At 40.4% G+C, this 24,457-nt stretch overlaps 1 protein-coding gene across 2 annotated transcripts in view; it reads right to left on the bottom strand.

Moving 5' to 3' along the window:
* Nucleotides 1–1,218: 1,218 nt before the first annotated feature.
* The window catches only part of GATB (glutamyl-tRNA amidotransferase subunit B), a 197,206-nt gene continuing 173,967 nt past the window's right edge, over nucleotides 1,219–24,457 (bottom strand). For both annotated transcript variants that reach the window (XM_075347880.1, XM_075347884.1), the window contains exons 10-13: nucleotides 19,227–19,360; nucleotides 16,155–16,233; nucleotides 2,888–3,022; nucleotides 1,219–2,101 (exon numbers count right to left, since the gene is read on the bottom strand). In XM_075347880.1, the coding sequence (XP_075203995.1) occupies nucleotides 1,973–2,101; nucleotides 2,888–3,022; nucleotides 16,155–16,233; nucleotides 19,227–19,360 (477 nt within the window). In that variant the 3' untranslated portion in view covers nucleotides 1,219–1,972. The remainder of the gene's footprint in view (nucleotides 2,102–2,887; nucleotides 3,023–16,154; nucleotides 16,234–19,226; nucleotides 19,361–24,457) is intronic.

Raw genomic sequence — 24,457 nt, 5'->3', positions numbered from 1 at the left:
TATATAATTGTATTTCTGAACATGTTTTTGTAAACAGCTAAAATAACAAAACTTGTGTCACTGTCCAAATATTTCTGGACCTAACTGTACATACACACACTATATGCTATACTTAAACATATATCAGCTTTAATCATATTGGTTTTTGCATTTTCATTTTATGAATTTTGGTATACAAATAATATTTATTTATAGCAATAGTAGTGTAATGCCAGGCTAACTAAACTTACACTTGTCAACAGTAATCTCAAATTTCCCTCTCCGTGCTAATGTCGTAGGTTTCTAAATTTACTTTCTATACTAGTTGATATCAACTAGTTTGGGACTTTTTTGTCATTTTTGTAGCTTTAGACATCTTTAAAATCCGATATAAAAAAGGTAAAAAGCACATAGTGTCTTATCGAAGTTAAACTGTAAGGGTACCTTCACACTTTAGCGATGCAGCAGCGATCCGACCAGCGATCTGACCTGGTCAGGATCGCTGCTGCATCGCTACATGGTCGCTGGTGAGCTGTCAAACAGGCAGATCTCACCAGCGACCAGTCCCCAGCCAGCAGCGACGTGCAAGCGACGCTGCGATTGCACGGAGCCGGCGTCTGGAAGCTGCGGACACTGGTAACTAAGGTAAACATCGGGTATGGTTACCCGACGTTTACCTTAGTTACCAGCGCACACCGCTTAACTTAGCGTGTGCAGGGAGCAGGAGCCGGCACTGGCAGCGTGAGAGCTGCGGAGGCTGGTAACGAAGGTAAATATCGGGTAACCACCTTGGTTACCCGATGTTTACCTTAGTTACAGCTTACCGCAGGCTGTCAGACGCCGGCTCCTGCTCCCTGCACATTCAGGATTGTTGCTCTCTCGCTGTCACACACAGCGATGTGTGCTTATCAGCGGGAGAGCAACAATAAAAAAACTAACCAGGGCTGTGTGTAACGAGCAGCCATCTCACAGCAGGGGCCAGATCGCTGCTCAGTGTCACACACAGCGAGATCGCTAATGAGGTCACAAAAACCGTGACTCAGCAGCGATCTCAGTAGCGATCTCCCTGTTTGTGAAGTACCCCTAAGGTGTAGAGGTAAACTGCTCAACTAATAGGGTTGTGAGAGCTACAACCACTATAATTACATTAAACAGCTGTTGCTTTATCCACAAGAAATGTGATTCAAAAGCATGGTAATGGATGCGTCTGAGTTCCAATAAAGTCCAGTACATTAGGATCAATAAAAGTGGTTTATTGTCAACATGCTTCAAAGTCAATTTGACTCCTTCCTCAGGACAAACACGTCACCTCCACAATCAAAAATTGACAGCAATCATATAAACACATGGCATCCGAGTGCTACCCATTTTTTTTTACCCCTTCTCACAATAATGGGTGACTAATCTGAAAGAGCCCTAAGAAGCACAAGTTGAAAAGCCAAAATTTTGATAACTGAATTATTGAGGTCAACAGCTGTAACAATATGTATTGGAAATTAGTCCTTAATAGTGTAAAACTTTGCATGAAAAACAAAATTTTCATTATAAAATAAATATATTTATTTCATGTACAAATAAGAAGTCTCACATCCTAAATTTTAGAACTTAACTTGTCAAATTACAAAATAAATGTTGCTTCTCTGAGGTGATGATAGAGTAGAATTTGGGAACATGAGAAAGTCAATCAATCATATGTCTTTGAGTAGTAGGAGACTTACGGAACAAAATAGCAAAAACCAATGTAACAAATGAAAAGAAAACCCCCCACAAAGTCCCCTACACCAATTGTTGCCTCATCCTAATTATTAAAGACTATCGGTGTTTCCCAATAGGATTACGTCTTTGAAGTGATGAAATATAATTTGGGAACCAGTCCAAGGCATCACAGATATTTGGGCAGTACTAGTACAAATGATGGGAATAACTAAAAGAACTAGACAAATTCACAGGACAACATACTCAATTTAAGTGAGATCATGATTTGGAGCATAAATTAAGGCAGCACTTTTTCTTGTAGTATACTTTTAACAAGAACTGGATCTGCTCGTCCTTTCGTAGTTTTCTGGACTAAGCCAATAAGTTTGTTCATAACTTTAAGATTTCCATGTTGTATAGCAGTAACCTAATAAAAAGATCAAGAACACATGATTGTAACTTAGAATCTACATTTTACTGTAGGTTGTTTACTGTTTGTCAGGTACTAAGTCTGCAAACTGCCAAATTGTCAACGCTCAGTGAAAATACTGCCACAATTTCCTAATATTTCACGATTTGCATACTTGAGGTCATGTGCTAACAAAATTCCTTTGATTCTATTATTTCTGCCCTGGCACAAGAGTGGAAAAGAAGCCGCCGCTCTGTCGACATGACATCAGACGCTGAATCACCTGCAGGAGGTGTGTGCAGACAGAGATCAACGGCGGGCACAACAGGCAGGTAGTTAACAACTTGCTGTCTGTTAAAGCTTAGGCAGATTGTATTAAAAAAAACAAAACAACCTCCTGGAAAATCCCTTTAATTAATAAAGTCTTTTCAAATGTTACACAATAGCAGTGCCATAAAAAATTACTATCGTTTCAAAAAGTATAATCATATGAATCTTCTAATTTCTACTAAATTCTTTATGGGAAAATTCTCGTTGATAACATAAAATAGTAAAACGTTTAGCTCTTAAAACTATTCTCTTTTTATACATTCTACATTCAGCACCCATGCTGGGGAATACTTCTATTTATTACCATAATATGATTGACTTCTATGAACCTGATGTGCTTATTTAGATTAATCAGACAGGGATTTCACGGTAGATATATGCAACTACATTCAGTTGTATACATCTCGCATATACATGAATATATAGTAAACTACTAAGCTACTTAAATACACAGAACATGGGTTAATGCAATACCTCTTCTTTGTGACTAGCTACAATCTTCTGGCAGATGTCTTCTATCTGTTTCCTATCAATGATGAGTCCTAGATTCTTCTCCTTAATTATTTGTTCTGGAGTCTTTTCTTCTCCTTGGCAGAGTTCCTGGAACACCTAGCGTTTACAGCAAACAAAATCCTCCAATTAGTCCACAATTCTGTGTTCTAGGATCTCAAAATCTTCACCATTGTCAGCATGTTACAGCTATAGATCTGTACTCTAGAAGCCACAATGACCCAATTGAGGAATTTGATCAAAAAATGTACTGAAATTATACAGATGCCATATAACTACATTGTGTGCACAATTATTAGACAATTTGTATTTTTGATGATTTTATTATTGGACAACTACAGTAATGTCGATCAATCCAAAAAGTTAACAAAACCTGTAATCTGAATATTTAAGAAAGTAAAAGTGTGCTTTTGGCTTAGGAGAATGTATATGTGTGCAGAATTATCGAGCAACTACAGTGGCATGCAAAAGTTTGGGTACCCTGGTCAAAATTACCGTTACTGTTAACAGTATAGCAAGTTGAAGATGAAATGATCTCTAAAAGGCATAAAAGTATAACATGACACATTTCCCTTGTATTTTAGGCAAAAAAAAAATATATATATTTTCATCTTTTACATTTTCAAAATTACAAAAAGAAAAATGGGCCAATGCAAAAGTTTGGGCAACCTTGGAGATTTGTGTACTCAGCTTTGACCAAGGTTTCAGACTTTAATTAGCCTGTTAGGGTTATGCCTTGATAACTATCATAGTTAGGAAAGGCCAAGGTATGCAAATTTTACAGAATTATAAAAACACAGGCTCCCCTAACCATGTGCCAAAAAACAGCAGCCATGGGTTCTTCTAAGCAGCTGTCTAGTACTCTGAAAATAAAAATGGTGGAGGTCCACGAAGCAGGAGAAGAATATAATAACATAGTAAAGAGCTTTTAAATTGCCCTTTCCTCAGTTTGAAATGAAATTAAGAAATGGCAGTTAACAGGAACAGTGGAGGTCAAGATAAGGTCTGGAAGACCAAGCAAAATTTCTGAGTGCTGCTCATAGGATTGCTAGAAAGGCAAATCAGAACCCTTGCTGCAAAAGACCTTCAGGAAGATTTAGTAAACTCTGGATGTGGTACATTGTTCTACTGTTCAGAGACACCTGCACAAATATGGCCTTCATGGAAGAGTCATCAGAAGAATACCTCTCCCGCGTCCTCACCATAAAATTCAGTTTCAGAATTATACAAAAGAATATCTAAACGAACCTGATTCATTCTGGATTCTGAAAACTCCTGTGGACCAATCAGGTTAAAATGGAACTCTTCTTCCACAATGATCACAGATTTGTGAAGACAAAAGGGCACAGAATGCCAGGATAAGAACATATCGCCAACCACTGAGCATGGGGGTGGCTCAATCATGCTTTAGGCTTATGTTGCGCCAATGGCATGGGGAACATTTCACAGGTAGAGGGAAGAGTGGTTTCAATAAAATTATAACAAATTCTTGATGCAAACATAACACCATCTGTAAAAAAGCTGAAGTTCAAAAGAGGATGGCTTCTACAAACGGATAATGATACTAAACACACCTCAAACGCTACAAAAGACTACCTCAAAAGGCACAAGATGAAGGTTTTTCAATGGCCATCACAGTCCCCGGATCTGAAAATCATTGAAAATCTCTGGTTAGACCTCAAAAGAGCAGTGCATGCAAGGAAAAATGGATGAAAATCCCTTAAACAAGAAATAAAAGACTCTTGGTTAGCTACAGAAAGCATTTACAAGATGTGATACTTTGCAGAGAGGGTGCCACTAGGTTGTAACCATTCAGGGTGGCCAATCTTTTGCATTGGCCAATTTTTCTTGCTTATTAATTAAAAAATGTAGAAGATGAAAAAAAAAAATAAAATAAAAAAATAAATAAATAAATATACCGTATATAATTTTTATTACATAAAATACAAATGAAATGTGTCATCTTTAACGTTATGTCTTTGAGAGATTAATACATTTTCAACTTGCTTAATAATTGTCAATAACAGTAATTTTGACTAGGGGTGCCTAAACTTTTGCATGCCACTGTATTAATGTGTACAATAATTATACAACTAGATGAAAAACATACATTTTCTCATGTCCACTGATGAATTTCATCTGTGAAAGTGAAAATAATCGTCAAACACCTCAAGTTGTACAAAAATACAATTCTGGAAATTTTTATGTATGTATGTGTGTGTGTATATAGATATCTATATATATAATTGCCTTATTCTGTCTGTCTGTCTGTCTCCAAAATTGTGTCCTTACGGTGACACAAAGCTGATTGGCCGCTGGGCTCGCCATGGCCCCGCCCCCCCGCACGGATTGGCCGCTCGCCTCAGCTCTGCCCCCCCCACGGATTGGTCGCTCGCCTCGGCCTGGCCCCGCCCTCCGCATGGATTGGCCACTCGCCCCGGCCCTCCGCACGCATCGCCAGACATAACTTTGCGCTGCTGGGATCGTGACGGAGCCGGTGAACGCTGGTAACCATTATACACATCGGGTAACTAAGGTCCCTTAATTACCCGATGTGTATCATAGTTACCAGTGTACACCGGCTCCGTCACGATCCCAGCAGCGCCAGACATAACCTTGCGCTGCTGGGATCTTGACGGAGCCGGTGAACGCTGGTAACCATTATACACATCGGGTAACTAAGGTCCCTTAGTTACCCGATGTGTATCATAGTTACCAGTGTACACCGGCTCCGTCACGATCCCAGCAGCGTCAGACATCACCTTGCAATGCTGGGATCGTGACGGAGCCGGTGAACGCTGGTAACCATTATACACATCGGGTAACTAAGGTCCCTTAGTTACCCGATGTGTATCATAGTTACCAGCGTACACCGGCTCCCGGTACACATGTGCAGGGAGCCGGCATTATATTCCTCTCCCCCCCAGGACTACTCCTCCTATTATAGTCCTCCTATTATACTCCTCTCTGAGTATAATAGGAGAACTATTATAGCATGGGGGATGGAGCACGATGGGGTGCGCAGCATGGGGGATGTAGCACGATGGGGGGTGCGCAGCATGGGGGATGGAGCACGATGGGGAGTGCGCAGCATGGAGGATGGAGCACGATGGGGAGTGTGCAGCATGGGGGATGGAGCACGATGGGGGGTGCGCAGCATCGGGGATGGAGCACGATGGGGAATGCGCAGCATAGGGGATGGAGCACGATGGGGGGTGGGCAGCATGGGGGATGGACCACGATGGGGGGTGCGCAGCATGGGGGATGGGGCACGATGGGGGGTGCACAGCATGGGGGATGGGGCACGATGGGGGGTGCGCAGCATGGGGGATGGAGCACGATGGGAGGTGCACACCTCCCCCCAACACACACACAACACACCACACACACACACTGGGAACCACAAACACCGCCATACACAGACACCCACACACACAGACAACGCCGCACACACACAACAATCAACACACCGCGGCATACATAAATATACGCACATACCGCACAACACACACATTGCACAAAACATACCTCCCCCCAAAACACACCACACCCACACAAACCGCACAACACACACACACACACAACGCTACAGACACACAGCGCTCCACAAACAATGCAACACACGCAACACACATACAACACCGCTCTCACCCCCCGCCACACCCAGACAACACCCAGAACATGTACAGCGCCCTACACAAACACTTGGTAACTACACACAACAACATCTATATATATATATATATATATATATAACAAAAATCATACATGAACTACACAATACGTAAATTCTAGAATACCCGATGCGTAGAATGGCCACCTTCTAGTATATATATATAGATCTATATACACACACACATACACATATACAGTATATACAGATTATATATATATATAATATATATGTTTGTGACACTATAACCTTGTGTTCAATAATAGTCATAAACAATCTGTCCATTGTGTCTGTTAGTATCTTAATCTGTTAACGTTCATAATTTTGGGCAGCACCACCACAGCCTCCCTGACACTGTTCAGAAAGATGTACGGTTTTCCTTCACCGTGAATCTCCTGTTTAAGACGGTCCCATAGTTCTGAATGGGGTTTAGGCCATGTCATTGTTCTTTCACCTTTAAATGATATGGTCAAAATACTCACTCACCTAATATCTGTGCGCACAGTGTACGCATTTATGAGAGGGTACTCCCCCCAACTCTTCTACGAGTCACAGCAGAGGAGTGCTCCCCACATGAATCCATTTAATTTATGGCTACAAGTCCAGTAAACGGCAAAAAAGATAGTCAAATACTGTATATCAGAAAGTACTAGAAATAATGGGGTTGATTTATTAATATTGTCCTAAATTTAGATAATTAATTGACACAAACTACAAAATGTATCATGTTAATGCTGGCTCCTGTGCTGAAAAACATGCCCTTATCATGCTGGGGGAAAGATTAAACAGGTGGTCCACTACAAAGCAAAGTGACCGGACGTGAGGTGACTTCTGATCATACACACTGCCCAGCGTCTGATGTGATGACAACGGACACAGGTACGCGAGTCACCGCTGATGACGCTAGGCAATGGGCATGCAAACATGCTAAGAGGGCGGAATGAGAGCAGAAACGAATGCCCTTGCGACTAGTCACTGTGCTCATTAGCATATTATAAGTATGCTACTAGATACAGGGACTGTTAGGCAGGGATTAGGAATATGCACCCATGCACCCAGAACTGCTTGTGGTTCTGGGTGAATATTGCACCTGACAGGTTCACTTGAAAGCAAGGAAAGAAGGCATCACTAAGGCAGGACCCAGTCTCCCTGAGTGACTGGGCTTTGGGTGAAGTTTCTTCGCACGTCACAGCATCTCGCATACTTATGACATTCTGTAAGCAGTGAAGGTGAGAGCGTGTGAGATACTGAGCTGGTGACGTGCGATGAAATTCCGCCCACAGCAGTCACTCAGGGCGACTGGGTCCCGCTTCACTGATGCCATGTCAACTTCCAATTCCAGAACTTGACGTGACATCACCGGACATCAGACGCCAAAGCAGTTCAGGTCATGTGATGGGAATGAGTGGACAGGGAGAGCACTGCTCACAGGCTGAAAGAAGATATTTAGAAAAAGCCTTCTTTCCCTGCTTTAAATCGATGTGGCCACTATGCTTTGTACTGAACCACCTCTTTAAAGGGAAACAATCACCACGGTTTTCGTATATAACCTAAAGCCAGTGCTATACTGGCACTGTCAGGCTGATTCTATGCATACCTTTAGTGGTCAGCTCGAATGTTTAGGTTTTGAAATCCAAGAAAGTAAAGTTTATAAAATCATCAGCTTCTTGAGTGACAGCAGTTGACAGTCAGATAATATCTGGTGGGGTATTCATAGTTATCTCCTCCCCCTGTTAGAATCAGCATAAGTATTATACAAACGATTTACTTTTACTTGCAGGACCTGTGGTGAGGTCATACCCATGTGACCAACTGGTATTGGCTTTCACATAGGTATGACGTCACCACAGGTTCTGCAAGTAAAAGTAAATCGATGGTATATTACTTATGCTAATTCTAACAGGGGGAGGGGACAAGTATGAATTCCCCCTCTCAGAGATATTATCTTCTCCTCTGCTGCTCTCACTCAAGAAGCTGATGATTTTTATAAACTTTACTTTCTTGGATTTCAAAGCCTAAACATCCGAGAGGACAACTAAAGGTATGTATAGAATCAGCCTGATAGTGCCAGTATAGCACTGGCTATAGGTTATATACGAAAATCCTAGTGATTGATTCCCTTTAAGCTTATGTCCAATGTGAAAGTCACTTTATTAAAGCTGCATTTACAAACCTAGAAGCACAACATACCATTGGGTTGTCCTCAGGGTGGTCTCCCATTAACTACAAAGTGATGTTTTATCCTAGCTATAAGGCTATCACTTTACTAGAAGGAAAAAAATACCCTTTTAAAAACACACAATACTAAGTTTCTTTTCTTAGATATTCCTGCAGGATTTATAAAAGCTTTAACGTAACTTTTATACTTTGTAATACCTTTTGATTTTTTTATGAAGCACATTAATCATCCAGCTAATAATTTCTAAACCTATACAAACGCAGTAAAACGATCCATGTATCAATGATCAAAACACTTAAACATCAAACCTCAAGAAAGAGTAAGTTTTGCAGAACTAAGATGAAAATATGAAAAGCTAACTAAAAATAAAAGTAGTCCCAAACTGTTATATTGCATTAGGCCCTATGCACATGGAATAGCACAAGGTCTCTGACCACCAACATTAATGCTATAGGACAAATAGTGTAACTGTACATTACATGATAATTTCAATGATTGTCTCTAGTTTTCCTATTACATAGGGAGGTCTCCTTCTCTCATCTTCTAATAGGAGTATAGCCACAACCTCCAATTTTTTGACATACCATAACATGCATCAGATCATCAAAGAGCCTCAAGTAGCACGTCTGTTTCAGACACTCCAGAAGGAATCCTTTGTTTCCAAAGGAGATCAAGTTCTGTTAAACCCGAATTCCCCTCCCCCTATTGAAATAAAATCCTAATGTAAAGCATGCAAGCCACAAGGCTCAGGTAAAATTGTTTTAGACCTTTAACAAGTTGTGCTAAACTTATTATGCAAGTTGCAATTTTTATTGCCATGTCACAATTTGCTTCTTTTTTTGTAAACTTATAAATTTATGAGCCTTTTCATGCCATTGATACATCACACAAAGTCTGTGGATGGATGGAAACTTGTGGTAATTGTGCAGTGACACTTGCAACTGTGTTTTGCAGTCTTTAATACAACCACAATTCACGTTCCAACTGCAAACCTTCAGCACTAAACCATCAACCTCCCATGTCTATGAGGTTGTCTATAAGGCAGTTACTTTATGTTAAAAGATCCATGATTGGGACAGAATTGTGGTTAGAACACGGACAATAACATACCATTGTGTGAACGCACCCTTTTTGCTAAAATATAAATATGTTGCTTTTAAATCAATTTTTATTTGTAGCCAACACTGCAGACCAAGGTACATAACATAACAGTGTCAGGTCTCCTATCATCTGTAATGTACATCTGAGGATCCTGTAAAGAGATTTCCCAAAAGAAACCTCAGATGTTCACAATTAACAAATGCAAATCAATGATCACAGTCATCCATAACCTGTAACGGCATCTGCTTAATTGCTATTAACAGCTCATGATGTATATGTTAAACACATGCACAGACATCATACATTGACATCCGTCACTAACAAGCTCATTATTACAAACCTGTGTACCCCGAGCCTTGTTACTAGATGTCTCCTTATGGACCAGCTGAATCTGCTGCACTATTCCATGCAGTAAAAAAAAAATAAAATGAAAACCCAACTTATAATATCCAGATAGCGGTCAACGTAGGTCCCTTTTAAAGAAGAGCAACTCCATCTGGGAATGTATTAATGCTTGGTGAAAATACAAAACAGAAGAGTAAGGTGTACACATGGGGTACCTTGGTAGAAAAAACTATGGTACGGGTTAGGATAGAGTGGTATCCTCTGAGGATTAAAGTGCAATAGTCCAATAATGATAATAAAGTACGGGACTGGCCCTCCACTGTCCGCTGATTGGCCACGGAGGATTGAACACTCTAATTTGATTGGTGCCCCCGTTCCTCGGTAAGCTATCCCTAATAAGCCCCTAACCTGCCACTAAGTCCTGTACCCTCCACCAGAAAAAAACCTCATAAAGTGCTAGTGCGTGTAAATAATCAGACAATGTATCACATTTGGTAGAAACCTCAATAAATCAACCAGCTAAATTAGATATATGTGTACATTGCTATCAGCAAGTCTATCCCCAAATGAGGACATAGGAATAGATCAAAATAACTATAATGGGTAAAATAAATATATATTGCCCAGCTAAGGGGATACTTAGCATTTGTCGATAGCTCCGTAGAGGACCAAAAGAAAATCCCCTATATGTATTCAAAAAGGTCCTTTCTTGGGTTTCACCAGGGGTAAAAGAAGATAAAGATGTAAGAAAAGTCCTTATAGCAACTGGCCACCTGGTTATATTGTTGCCATACCGAACAGATAGCGTGCCTCGGACCTCAGTTCCATCAGTAGGACACGAGAAGGGGTTCTGTCTGGCCTACCTTGCTGCAATAAATTGGCCTAGTGGCAGGTTAAAGGCTCAATAGGGATAGCTGCCGAGGAACAGGGGCACCATACAAATTAGGGGGTTCAATCATCCATGGCCAGGTAGCGGACAGTGGAGAGCCAGTCCCATGATTTATTATCATTATTGGCTTATGGCACTTTAATCTTCACAGGTTATCACTCTATCCCAACCCCTACCATAGTGTTTTCCATGAAGGTACCCTATGTGTACACCTTACACATTGCCTTTTCTGTTTTGTATTTGCTTGAGATTTTAGCAGATTAATAAAGTATATTGTTTTTAGAGGGTTGTTCTTTTGGTCTACATGTTTATACCTCTAGTATTATTATTAGTTCTGTGGTCTGTTATTAATGCTTAGTGCTAGCATGTCTGTACTTGCTTCACTTTTGCACAGTGTTGTACTACTGACTGAATTAGGCTTTGTGCGCACACTGAGTTTTTTGTTGCAGTTTAACGTGCAGTTTGTTGCCCAAATCTGCATGTCTATGCTTATCCCAGCAAAATCAATGAGAATTCTAAAGTGCTGTGCGCATGTTGCTCCTTTTTTCCTTGCAGTATTGAGTGCAGAAAAAATCTGAAGCATGTCAATTGTTGATGCGCTTTTTCCGACCAAGAATTGATTTAACAAAACCCACAGCAAAAAAAGCACCGAAAACGCACCAAAAAAGGCATGCATTTTTGGTGTGGTTTTTTTTCTGCCACAAGGTGCGTCTTTTGGTGCAGAAAATTTCTGCACCTAATGTGCAGCGTGTGCACATACCATTTGATTTACTACTTTTTAGAAGTGATAATAAAGTAGTAAATCACATGGTTTTGCTTGGATGCTACTGGTGAGAATACATGTTACAGAAAGCCCTATGATAAGATGTATTAGCAGTAACAACTAGTCAACATACTTAATCTGCACATTTTTAAGAGATAAAAATTGCTAAAAATTAATAATAATTGTAATTTTGAGTAAAAAAAAGTTCAGCATACTGATTCGACCTTCCAAAACCGTACATTGGTACTTGGAGACAATTAGCCACCCCTGATATTGTGAATGTGTGCAGTAAATTACACAGATAATAATAATAACAACACAAAACTTTAGTTCAAAGAAACTAAAAAAACATTTTTTTCCTTCTAGTAGACAACTGTCCTGTGCGTCTAGTCATGTAAAATTTGTGAAAACCTCTAAAAAAAAAACCCCCCCAGCAAATAGTTTTTTTTTTCTTGCAGCAGAGCTAAACTGAGAAGATCCAATTTATTCTGTCACATCCGACTGGCAGACAATGAGCTAAGGTTCTTCAAAAGCAGATTATAATCTAGAATTACATTTATATTTGCTGGTTATTTTCAGCTTCGAATGTTCTTAGATGCACTCTGAATTTGAAGTAGCTAACATGGTAAATTAACTTGTACTAAAAAGGTAAAAAAAATGAATAAAATAAAAACAAAACAGTCAGACACGTTACACCTCTACAATAGAAGAAATGCACAACTTAATTTTGCTACAGTGTCTACAGTACTGTGAAAACATTTTGTGGGGAACAAAATGCTGTGAGGCAAGAATGCTTAAAAAAGAAAGAAAGGTGAGAATAGTACATTTTTTATTTATTAAAAAATATCAGTCTTTGTCCGGATATAGCCGAAGATTTGTTCTCAGTGTCTGCTATGTAGAGGCTGGTGAGACCTTGCATCACTCATACAAGAAGCGGATATCTTCAGCTACGTTTTGACCATCTATGATTTGACCATTTGACTGTGGGCATTTGCTTGTACTCTCTACACCTGCTGTGTCTATTGCAATAGACTGCGACTGTTAGGACATTTTAAATTTCTTTTCTTTATGGTCTCTCTCAGGCAAAAATATCAAAGCAAACTGGGGTTTCAATATGTGCTGCTGAAGGATCTTTTGAAGGAGCACCAAAAAAGGGCAACAGAGAAATGAGTAAACACAGTAGTTGGCCAAGAAAACATAGCTCAGCAGATGAAAGACATTGCATGCTTACTTCCCTTCGAAATCGGAAGAGGTTCAACAGTTCCATCAGCTCAGAGCTGGCAGGAAGTAGTGGGCTAGAGCTACACGCATTTACTGTTTGAAGAAGTCTGACCAGAAGTGGTCCTCATGGAAGAAATGCAGCCCACAACCATACTTTCTGATCAGAACTTCTTCAAACAGTAAATGCGTGTAGCTCTATCGCACTACTTCCTGCCAGCTCTGAGCTGATGGAACTGTTGAACCTCTTCCAATTTTGAAAGGAAGTAAGCATGCAATGTCTTTCATCTGCTGAGCTATGTTTTCTTGGCCAACTACTAGAACAAGGACAGGAGACTCGCCTATGCATAGAAAACTCCCAAAATTGAAAGCGGGTGACTTGGACTAAAGAGTCCAGATGTGAAATATTTGGCTGTGACAGAAGACAGCTGGTTCACCAAAGGGCCAAACAGCAGGACAATACTGAGTGTCCACAGACATCAGGAGAGGGTTCTTTGGGCATGTATTACAAAAAAAAAAGTTGAAGAAATGGCCAGGAATACTGGTGTCTTGAATGTTGAGAAATATAAGCAGATACTTCTCCATCATGCAATAACATCAGGAAGGTGTTTGATTGGATTCAAATATATTCTGCAGTCGGTCAACGACCCTAAACGTACAGACAACGTTATTAAGATATTTAAAAGAAATTATTATATTAAGAAAATTGAGTTTGTCTGGCATGACATGTAAAGGGATAAAAATTTGCACAAGCCAACATCCACAGAAGATCTGTGGTTGGTTCTACCACATGTTTGGAACAATAGTTTTGCCAAGATCCTTAAAAAATGGTGTTATTGTACCAAGTCACATGAAATTGATTTGATTTAGAGTTCTGCTATGTTCATTCATTTTTCATTTTCTTAATTCATAAAAATAAACCATTAATATTTTCTATTTTTTAAAATGTTCTTACTTTGCAGCCTTTTATATATATCTACCTAATACTTTTGCCAAGTACTGGATATAAGTCACAACTAACCACAGACTTTTCAAGCAGTTATCCAATAATGAAATAATTGCTTTTCTAGGCGTGAATATCGTTCTAAAAATAGGCATTTTCACCCTTCTCCACCCTCTCGGATCCAACGCAGGTTGCTTTGGAAGTCTGTGTAAGCGATGACTGCTCCATTTGGAAGTCACAAGGACTGCTGCTGCCAATCACTGAGTGCATCATCGGATGTTTCTTTATATCAACGTTAACAACTAAGGGCATCTGTGAACCCCCAAACTTCAAATTAAATCATTTATACATTCATAAAGGGGACATAAATCCTATAAAAAAGTCATCCTTGCTGTATTATAGATTTTAGTTATTGCGGTGTATACAGTTAGAACAGTTTTATTAGATGTGTAAATGAGAGGGCTATGGTGCACCCTTGGCGTGACCTATAGGTCAGTGCACAATTAGAAACCCTAAACACAATTCTGTGAGCAGGTGATTACATTTCAAAGATGACAAAATGGGAACGCTTGACTCAGTCTACCCTAAGAAATATTGGTTACATATGTCGAGAAGGAAGACTAGGTCTAAATATGCAAGCACTTTCCTGACAGAAACTATGTTATTGCAAAAACATGATTGCCATGTTACTTAATTTACCAGAGTGGACGCACTGATCAACTCTATAATTCCTCATACAAAATGAATATATTAGCATAGAAACTATCCCAATAAAGTCTGTAAAATCTGAAATAGGTCAATACAATTTCCATCCTCTGCTAGCCCGCATCAGTCTAAGCCATAGCATAGCCCCCTTCTTGTTGAACACAAAATGCACCTGTACTGACAGTCTCCCTTTGCATACATGATAACAGTACTTAGCTGGCAACTTAGATTTGTATTGATACTTGAGTTCTACATCAAATAAACTATTTCTAAACACCACACAGCCCATTTACACACAGCGACATCGCTAGCGATGTCGCTGCCGATCGCACTTGCCCCTGTCGTTTGTGCGTTACGGGCAAATCGCTGCCCGTGGCGCACAATATCGTTGGTCCCCGTCACACATACTTACCTGCCTAGCGACGTCGCTGTGGTCGGCGACCTGCCTCTTTTCTAAGGGGGCGGTTCGTGCGGCGTCACAGCGACGTCACACGGCCAATAGAAGCGGAAGGGCGGAGAGCAGCCAAAGGAAAGACCCGCCCACCTCGTTGCTGGAGGACGCAGGTACGGTGTTGTTCGTCATTTCTGGGGTGTCACACGTAGCGATGTGTGCTGCCTCAGGAACGACGAACAACCTGCGTCCAGCACGAGCAACGATATTATGAAAATGAACGACGTGTCAACGATCAGCGATTAGGTGAGTATTTTTGATCGTTAGCGGTCGTTTGTACGTTTCACACGCAATGATGTCGCTAACGAGGCCGGATGTGCGTCACAAATTCTGTGACCCCAACGACATCTCGTTTGCGATGTTGTTGCGTATAAATGGCCCTTAACTGGAAACTTTTTTTTTATACTATAGTATATTTTTTTCTTGTCTTTTGATAGGTTGTGTTTTATTACTGTTCTAAATTAAAATGTATCCATTGTGAAACACAAACTATATGCAGTCTAAAAGAAAATACTGACTAATGTTAGCATTTTATGAGTCCAGCTCATTTTAAATTTGAGGATTCCACAGAAATTCTGACATGAATTTTCAAAGTAAGTATATCAGTCCCATCAGGTTTAAGATCCATTTAATAATGTGTGACATTTGAATTAGGAAATCTGGTGAGAGATCTGCTTTAATTGTTTTTTAAAAAAGATAATATATTTAAACCAATTATAGTATCTGATAAAGAAAACGATAAAGAAAAAAAATGGAAGCATTCTCACCTACCAGCAGCCTTGTGGATCAAGCAGAGGCTGCTTTGGGGGTCTGCACTGTCTACAGAAGTAATACTCAGAAGTCACAGGATTGCTAAAGCCTGCAATTTTAATGTACGCATAAAAGATGCCACCAATGACGAACTGGTATTTTGTCGTTTGAGCACTGGACATTATTAAATGACCCTGTGTAATTACATACATACCTGTTTAGCAGCCGATGATGAAATAACTTTTTTCTCTAAAAGTATTATAAGTTCGGCTAATGAGCTGGGACTGACCACACTAAAAAAAATAAAGAAAACATATTAGAATTGTCAGTCCAATGTAACCCCCCCCCTTAGGACCGTTTCACACATCCGGCTTTTCATCAGATTGGCGGATCCGGCGCACTCCAGTACAGAGTGATACAGTACAATGGCAGCGTGACAAGCACGTGACCGGAGCATGTAACCCGGAAGTTGCCGCCCTGCCATTGTACTGTATATACTGTACTGGAGTGTGCCGGATCCATCAATCCGGCGAAAAGCCGGATGTGTGAAACGGCCCTTACTGCTGAGGTCGATTTGCATTTTTTTTTCCAATTATGTTCTCTCCTCCCCTTCTTCCAAGAGTTGTAGGTTTATTCATCTGACAACATAGCCGGATGATGGCTTGTTTTGTGGGGTGACTTAAAGATTTTTAAGACACTATTCATTTTACTATATGTACTGGAAAACAACTTTTTGACTGGATAAAAAGGCCTCAAAGATTTGGCAAAAATCTGCAAAATAAATAAATATTTGGATTTGTGTTATTTTCTGACACCTGTAACTTTTTTCCCCCACAAACTATGGAGTGGTTTGACGGCTTGTTTCTTGTGTTGGAAGCGGATGCCATTTTGGGGCACAGGAAATTTTTTTTTTGGTCTATTATTGATTTTTTTTGACCTGCAAGGAATCAGTGAGCATCATTTAGGGAGTAGCAAGTAAATGGCTGAATGGGAACTGTGGGGTTCGGTGAACATAAACCAGCAGTGTCAGGTGACTGATCAGGACCTGAGAGGTATCAGAGAGCATTAGTCAGCGGGTAGAAAGTAAGTGGCTGAACAGGGCCTGCCGGGATCGGTGAGCATAACACAGCGGGTATCAGGTAGGCGACTGATCGGAAAGTGTGGGGGAGATCAGCAAGCATTATTCAGCTGGTAGCAGGTAAGCAGCTTATCAAGGCCTATGGGAATCGGTTAACATAACACAGCTGGTATCAGGTAGGCAACTGATCAGGACCTATGGGGGATCAGTATGCATCATTCAGCAGGTAAGTGGTTGACCAGGGCCTGTGGGGATCAGTGAACATAACACAGCGGGTATCAGGTAGGCGACTCATCAGAACCTGTGGGGGGAGGGGGTCAACAAGCATTATTCTGCGGGTAGCAGGTAAGCGGCTGACCAGGGCCTGTGAGGATCGGAGAGCATAACAAAGAGGGATCGGGTTGGCAACTGATCAGGACGTGTGGGGTTCAGCAAGCATCATTTAGTGGATAGCAGGTAAGCGGCTGACCAGGGCCTGTGGAGATCAGTGACTATAGCACAGCACGTATCAGATAGGTGACTCATCAGAACCTTGGGGGGGGGGGGGGGGGGGGGGGGGGAATTAGCGAGCATCATTCAGCGGGTAGCAGGTAAGCAGCTGAACAGGGCCTACGGGGATTGGTGAGTAACAGCGAGTATCAAGTAGGCGACTCATCAGGACCTGTGGGGGAGATCAGCGAGCATCATTCAAAGGGCAGCAGGTAGGCGGCTTAACAGGGCCTGCGGGGATTGGTGAGTGTAAGCAAAATTTCTGTTACTACTTTTTATCTGTGTGAGTTATTTCAATAATGCAGTTTTTTTTTTTTAAATGTATAAATATTTATTTTCAAGAGAGAGAAGACGTACTCTCACAACATAGAATTTCAAGGACATGTGCAGCACTGAAGCAACTGTTTTAGAAAATTATAGTGTTTAAGAAACGCAGGAAGAAAATAATTTTAGATGCTACTTTACCTGTTAATGTACAATATTCAAATTGTATATATGAAGGCCCAAGGTTAGCCTTCAGAGGTATTCTGAAATGTGTGTTTTTTTGAGAGATAGAGCAGTGGGATATAACTGTATTTCCTCATTTATAACAAAGACTTGTAAGATACAAATCAACAATGAATTTAATCTAATGGATTTCTCTAAAGCAGATATATAGGGCCCCTGATGATGAGATGATTATGGGGTTCATTGCTACAGAGCCGCTATAATCAGCTGTTATTAATGGAGAAAGCCGCAGGGGTGTCTTCATTCGAGAAAAAAACGTTTAACCTAAAGGGATTCGAGTAAACTTGTCCACGGTTTGGTGATCAATCATTTATACTTGGACAAATGTATTTTGTAAAGACAGCAGGGATCAGATATTTTAACTATGGAAATAACTTGATACTTTCTAAATGAGTGTGGAAGAAGTATAGCAGTCTGGACTTGGAGAAAGTGGTCATGAATGAAAGTTTGCAGTGACTATTGCAGCGCATACCAGAAAAGAATGTAAATAATAGTGCAAATTAGCAATTTTGTTTTTAAACTTTAAAGAGAAACCTGACAGCTGATACATGCTGCCCGAACCACGTAGCACGTATCAGACACTGGATGTGTGATTTCAGACAGGTATTTTGACCCTAAAATGTTGCGGCATTTCAGGGAAAATATACTGTAAAAGCTGCTGGGGACTCTCCTGTCCGATTAGCTTCCTGTTCTACTCGGTCCCCAGCGGCTACCCCCTGCCACTTTCCTGCAATTACAAGTCTCTCCATATACATGCACCTAGAAAGAGGCAGGTAGAAGCCGCTGGGGACAGAGCCTCATGGGAGTCTAGTTGGAAAGAGAAAAAAATGTATATTTTACTCTGGAACACATGGCATTTTTAGAGTCAAACATACCTCCCTAAAATCATGCAGTCAGTGTCTCTCTCAAACATGTCGCCCATGGATCGGGCAGCATGTATCAGCAGTCAGATTCCCTTTAATGAAATTTTGGCTTGTTTAGAGGAAACATGGCCATGATCGCCTCCAGATTATTCTAGCTGTGTTGAGTCCAGTATCATTCACTTCGAAATATCTAGTGATATCTTTAATTAATTCTCAATTAATGATTAACTTGAGAAAAGTAGGTATCTTGATATTTATCAAACATGGTCCAATATAACAAAGGAAAATTATTTCAATGTATAAGAATGGCATGTTTATTAGAAAATGAGCTGCAGTAAACAAGACTAACCTTTGTTTGATGGGTAGATTCTGCTGCCTTAGGTAACCAAGCAAATCCTTAATTACCCATCCAATTATTTTCTTGGGGTCAACTTTAGACAGTTTCACAACTGTTTCAAAGTATTCTTGAAGTCCATCTTCATTCTAGAATAAAAAAAAAAAAAAAACGAGATGAATTTCATTTTACTTGACTTTAATAGACTACTACTTGCATAAACAAGATAATGAAACATACATTGGAAAAAAAAATAATGTAATTACTAAACCAAACTCGGATTCATATATTAGTGTATGAGGACACCTTTGCACCCCCCACCAATTTCTTAGAGCTGTATGAGCTATGGCGTATGTGGGCATAGGATACAGTTCAATAGCGGAAGATGACAACCATGTTGCCGCTGCTCATGGCGCCTGCAGATGCCTGTTTACAGCCTGTTTTCTATCATCTCTGACTTCTATCTGCCTGTGTGCAGTCACAAGCTGAGGACGAAAGATGGGCCTCTTGTCCACAGCTCACAGAGAGCATACTACTGTACATGCTCAGCTTTTCTTACGAACTAGCAGAGGGAAAACGAATGTACGGTAATAAATGTTCCTGCGACATTCACCAAGGATCATACACATAATAACATTATATAGCGCATGTGTGATCATCACAATGCCTTATTTGATGGAAGTGCATAGACCTATACATTTTGTACACCTGGGGTGCTATTACAAACAGGTAAAATCAGGGATTGAGACATAACATTGGTGTAACCTGTGCAGCCGCACATGGACGCAGTGGTAAAGGGGCCCATTTCTACCTCCAAAGCAGGTGAAATTCTGCATTATGATGAGCTTTTGGATTTCAAAGTGCCCATATACTTTTTTTGTACAGGGGCCTTTTTCGATTTGTTTCCACTACTAAGTAAAATGATATTTTTGCAATGTAGTACATTATAATATCATAATAACAACCTAAAAATAACACTTTAAAGTACACAATATCCTATTCAGAGCAACTCTGTAAAGATAAACTAACAAATAGTAGTACTTAAAAAAAATAAATAATCATTTTGATCATAGAGGACAACTGAAAATATATGGAGGTAAATTGAACAAATTTGATACATGCAATCACTAAATATGTTTATTATCTGGTATTTGTACTGTATCATGGTGTGAATTATGGTCAATTTGCAACCCAAGTTTTAAGTGAGACTAAAGCACCTCCTTACACAGTAGTCTACTTTAGGCTGCACCCACTAATATCGAAGTATTTGGCCAACACTCTAATGTGTACGGGAGCACCAGTCAACTGACTGTCAGGCTCAAGATATCAAGATAAAAAAACTGTGGAGGAAAGAAGCGCAATAGGGTCTTACCCAAATAACATTGGGAGGAAAAGAAGGGGAGATATTACTCACCTATAGGGGTTGTGAAAGTCACAACTCCTATATCAGCATGTGTGTAGATTAATCCAGAGTCACAGCAGCGGTCCCTCGGTTTGGCAGATAACAGAGAGCAATAGGATGAGGGTTTTCAAGCCGCGCCAATGACAACCAACATTAAGCTGTTAGATCAATGTTGCTTTTTATTCCAATTACAGGTCTACGAGTTTCGGAAGGCACCCCTTCCTTCTTCAGGACCAGATGGCAAGAGAACATAAAATCTTGTTCACCTAGAGATGATCCACCAGCAGAGATGTCTGTAGAGGACACAGGAGCGCTCCTGTGTATGGGACAGATGGCTGGCTATCAGCTAAATGATCAGCAGAAGCACTGTCCGTGCCAGAGCCATCTAATGTGTATAGGGGCCTTAAGATATAGCTAATAAGAACTGATTAACCACTTGCAGAAGCACCCATGTTACATACTGACAGTATATGTTTGTGTGACATTAGGTTCCATAAGTTTATTTGCCTTCATTAACATTTAAAGCCACAATGCGTATGTAAACGAACATTGTTTTTTGTTGTTGTAAAAATTACCTATAAACAGTATGCAAAAAAAAAAAAAAGTCACTTGAAAACTTGCATTGCACAGTAGCCAAAACTGGAGCCCATTTGGAGACATAAGCCATCCGAGAATTAAAGATTCCATCAGAGCTAAGTAAGAATTCTCCTGAACAACTGGAGCATGATTAAGAATGAGTAAAGGGGGCAATGAATAACAAACACGTTGTGCGATATCACATCAACAGTCAATTTACCGGCACATAAACAAAGAGGTTTTGATTTACAGAGCCTTGGAGATAGCGCATACTCATATACTTCATAAGAAAAAAGAAAAGCCAACAAACAGAAAACATGATGAGTAAACATCCGCTGGGAGGTGACATTTGTACTGTGCTGTCTGCCAGTTACTCTTTAGTAAGTTGACATATCTTAGAGTGTCTGCCAGGATTCCAGGAGATTGATAACTACAGAATGAAAACCAATTTAGAAGATCACAGACATGCCATTACCGATGAGAGAAAGTTTTAGTCACGACAATATACCCAACATGACAGTTGGTGGCATAAACTAAACTATGGGACATCCGAGTGCTAAGGTAAACATCCGCAGAGCATTTACCGTATACTATGTAACTCTATGAACAGCTTGAATTGTAGGTTTAAAAGAAACCCACTTCAAAGAAAGATATGACTATAGGTGTGTGAAGAAACTGAGCCAAACACACCTCCTTCATTTAAGTGAATAAAGAAGTGTGCAAACGTTTTAGGTAGGTGTGGGGAAAATGCCGCAAAGTAAAGGCCCCTTTACATACTGCAACATCGCAAACGACATCGCTGTAACGTCACCGTTTTTATGACGTAATAGCGACCTCCCCAGCGACATTGCAGTGTGTGAAACACATCAGCGACCTGGCCCCTGCTGTGAGGTCGATGATCACTACACATCTCTCAGGACCATTCTTTGGTCCTTTGTTTCCCGCTGTGCAGCATGATCGCTAGAAAGTCTCAGTGTGTAAAGGGGCCTTTACAGCGACTTAGTTAGCGACTTCCCTTTCAAAAAGCTGCTTTACAACGTCCCCTATGACTAGCTAGGTCGTTCTGCAGGTCTGTATCGCTGTTGCGTCGTTTTCCAGGTTTGCCTGTTTGACAACTCACCAGCGACTCACCAGAGACTTTGTAGCGATCCCGGCCAGGTTGGGATCGCTGGTGGGATTGCTAGAAAGTCTCAGTGTGTAAAGGGGCCTTTAGAATGCTTAAAAAATAGAGGTTTTAACAGTTAATGAACAAAAGAGAGATCCAAGTCAAATTAATAGTTCTTGTCACCAACCTTTGCCTTGAAAACAGCATCAATACTTCTAGGTACACTTGTACAATTTTTGAATGAACTTGGCAGAGAGGTTATTCCAAAAATATATAAGTAACCGCACTAAGATGTTTCTTTAGATCCCAATAATTAGTTTCCACCAGGGTAACTGGAGATAATGAACCCCACAATTTGTCGTGCAAATTTCTCCAGAGGATGTCAATACCCAAAATGTATTGACTGAACGTGCTACAAGAGATATATATAAAAAAAATGGTGCTGAGTGCAGAGTGTTTTGTAAAAAGATAGGGGTGAGTGTATGATCACACTCACGTTCACTGTGGGTAAATCAAGCGTTGGAGCAATGCTCACATTTGAGCCTTGGAAGTGCTGCTCTTCCGGTGGATGTGGAGATCTGATCCAGTGGACCTCCACAGACCAAGCTGTAATGCAAGAAGAAGTATCCGGTTCTAGCGCTCTCCCAGCAGTGAATTCAGAACTAAAATGTAGTTAGCCAATAGGATTTATTAAAAACTCGATCCAACCGATAGTTGATCAGGGCTAATGGAGGTTAAAATATCTTAATATTAAAATATGAGGGGCTGCTTATAAGTATTTGTGCTTTTTTTTTTTGTTTGTTTCTATGGTAACGAATGTTACATCACATGAAAGCTTTATGTGACTAATATATGTTTTCAAAATTTTGTGTTTGTTGCTTATGGCAAACTGGCGGAGTGTAACGCGATATTCACAGCAACTGAGAGCAGAGGAGTGATAAAATTCTTGTTTCTGCAAGAAAATTCCGTGAAGGATATTCATGGTGACATGTCACAGACATTGGGGATCAATGTCCTTCATATTCCACAGTTAAGAACTGGGTTGCTAAATTTAAAATGGGCCACTTCAGCACCAAGATGAGGAACTTCCTGGACGACCGAGAGTGGTTGTTTTTCCGGAGATCGTCGATGCTATGCACAACTTCATAGTAGAAATTTGATGAATTTCAGCTAAAGCAATAGCAGACATCATGGGGATTTCCTGTGAACGCGTTTGTGTCATTATATATGAACATATGGACATGAGGACGCTATCTGCAAAGTGGGTCCACAAATGTTTGACAACAGATCAGATAAGCATCTGAGTGAAAACGTCCCGGTCCATTTGTCAGCATTTCCAGACTGATAAGAACTTGCTGGATCGACTGGTCACTATGGATGAGACCTGGATTTATTTGTATGACCCTGAAAACAAAGATCAGCCAAAATAATAGAGGCACAGTGGTTCTCCTCATCCAAAGAAGTTCAGGGTGCAAAAATCAGCCACTAAGGTGATGGCGTCTGTGTTCTGGTATAAGAAGGGTGTGCTGCTAGTGGAATGGTTCCACCATCAATACAAGGTATTACATTGAACTTTTGGACCAATTGAAGGCAGCTCTGAAGGCCAAAAGGCACAGCAAGCTGTCCAAAGGAATCCTTGTTCCTGCAAGACAGCTCCTCTTTTCACACTGCACAAGTGACCATGCCAAAACTGCAAAGCTGGGTTTCCAACTGGATGACCAACCACCTTATTCACCTGATCTAGCTCCTTCCGACTATCATCTGTTTGCAAACCTGAAGAAACGCCTCAAGGGTACCAAATGTCACACCATTTCTGATGCCATGGCTACTAGGATGCCTGCTTTGAAGCACAACCAAAATCCTTATTTTTGCCGGGCTTACAGAACTTGTAAAACCGATGTAAGAAGTGTTTTGATATCAGTGGAGAATATGTGGAATAAATGTAAAGTTTCATCATCCTCTCTCGTTTTTTTCTGGGTAAAGCCAAAGACTTATCAGCAGCCCCTCGTATAATGCATTTTGGTTGAGAATTGTTATCATTATATATCTGAACATGATGCTCAGTCAAAATGCGTTGTATTTTAAGGTTTATGTATTTTAAAATCCGTCATCAACTATTGGTTGAATCGAGTTTTTAATAAATCCTATTGGAAAACTAAATTG

Source organism: Anomaloglossus baeobatrachus, chromosome 1 (genome assembly GCF_048569485.1).
Source record: "Anomaloglossus baeobatrachus isolate aAnoBae1 chromosome 1, aAnoBae1.hap1, whole genome shotgun sequence".
NCBI classification, from domain to species: Eukaryota; Metazoa; Chordata; class Amphibia; order Anura; family Aromobatidae; genus Anomaloglossus; species Anomaloglossus baeobatrachus.
The sequence above is the reverse complement of the archived record's forward strand: the minus strand, read 5'-3'. Positions and strand labels throughout refer to the sequence as shown.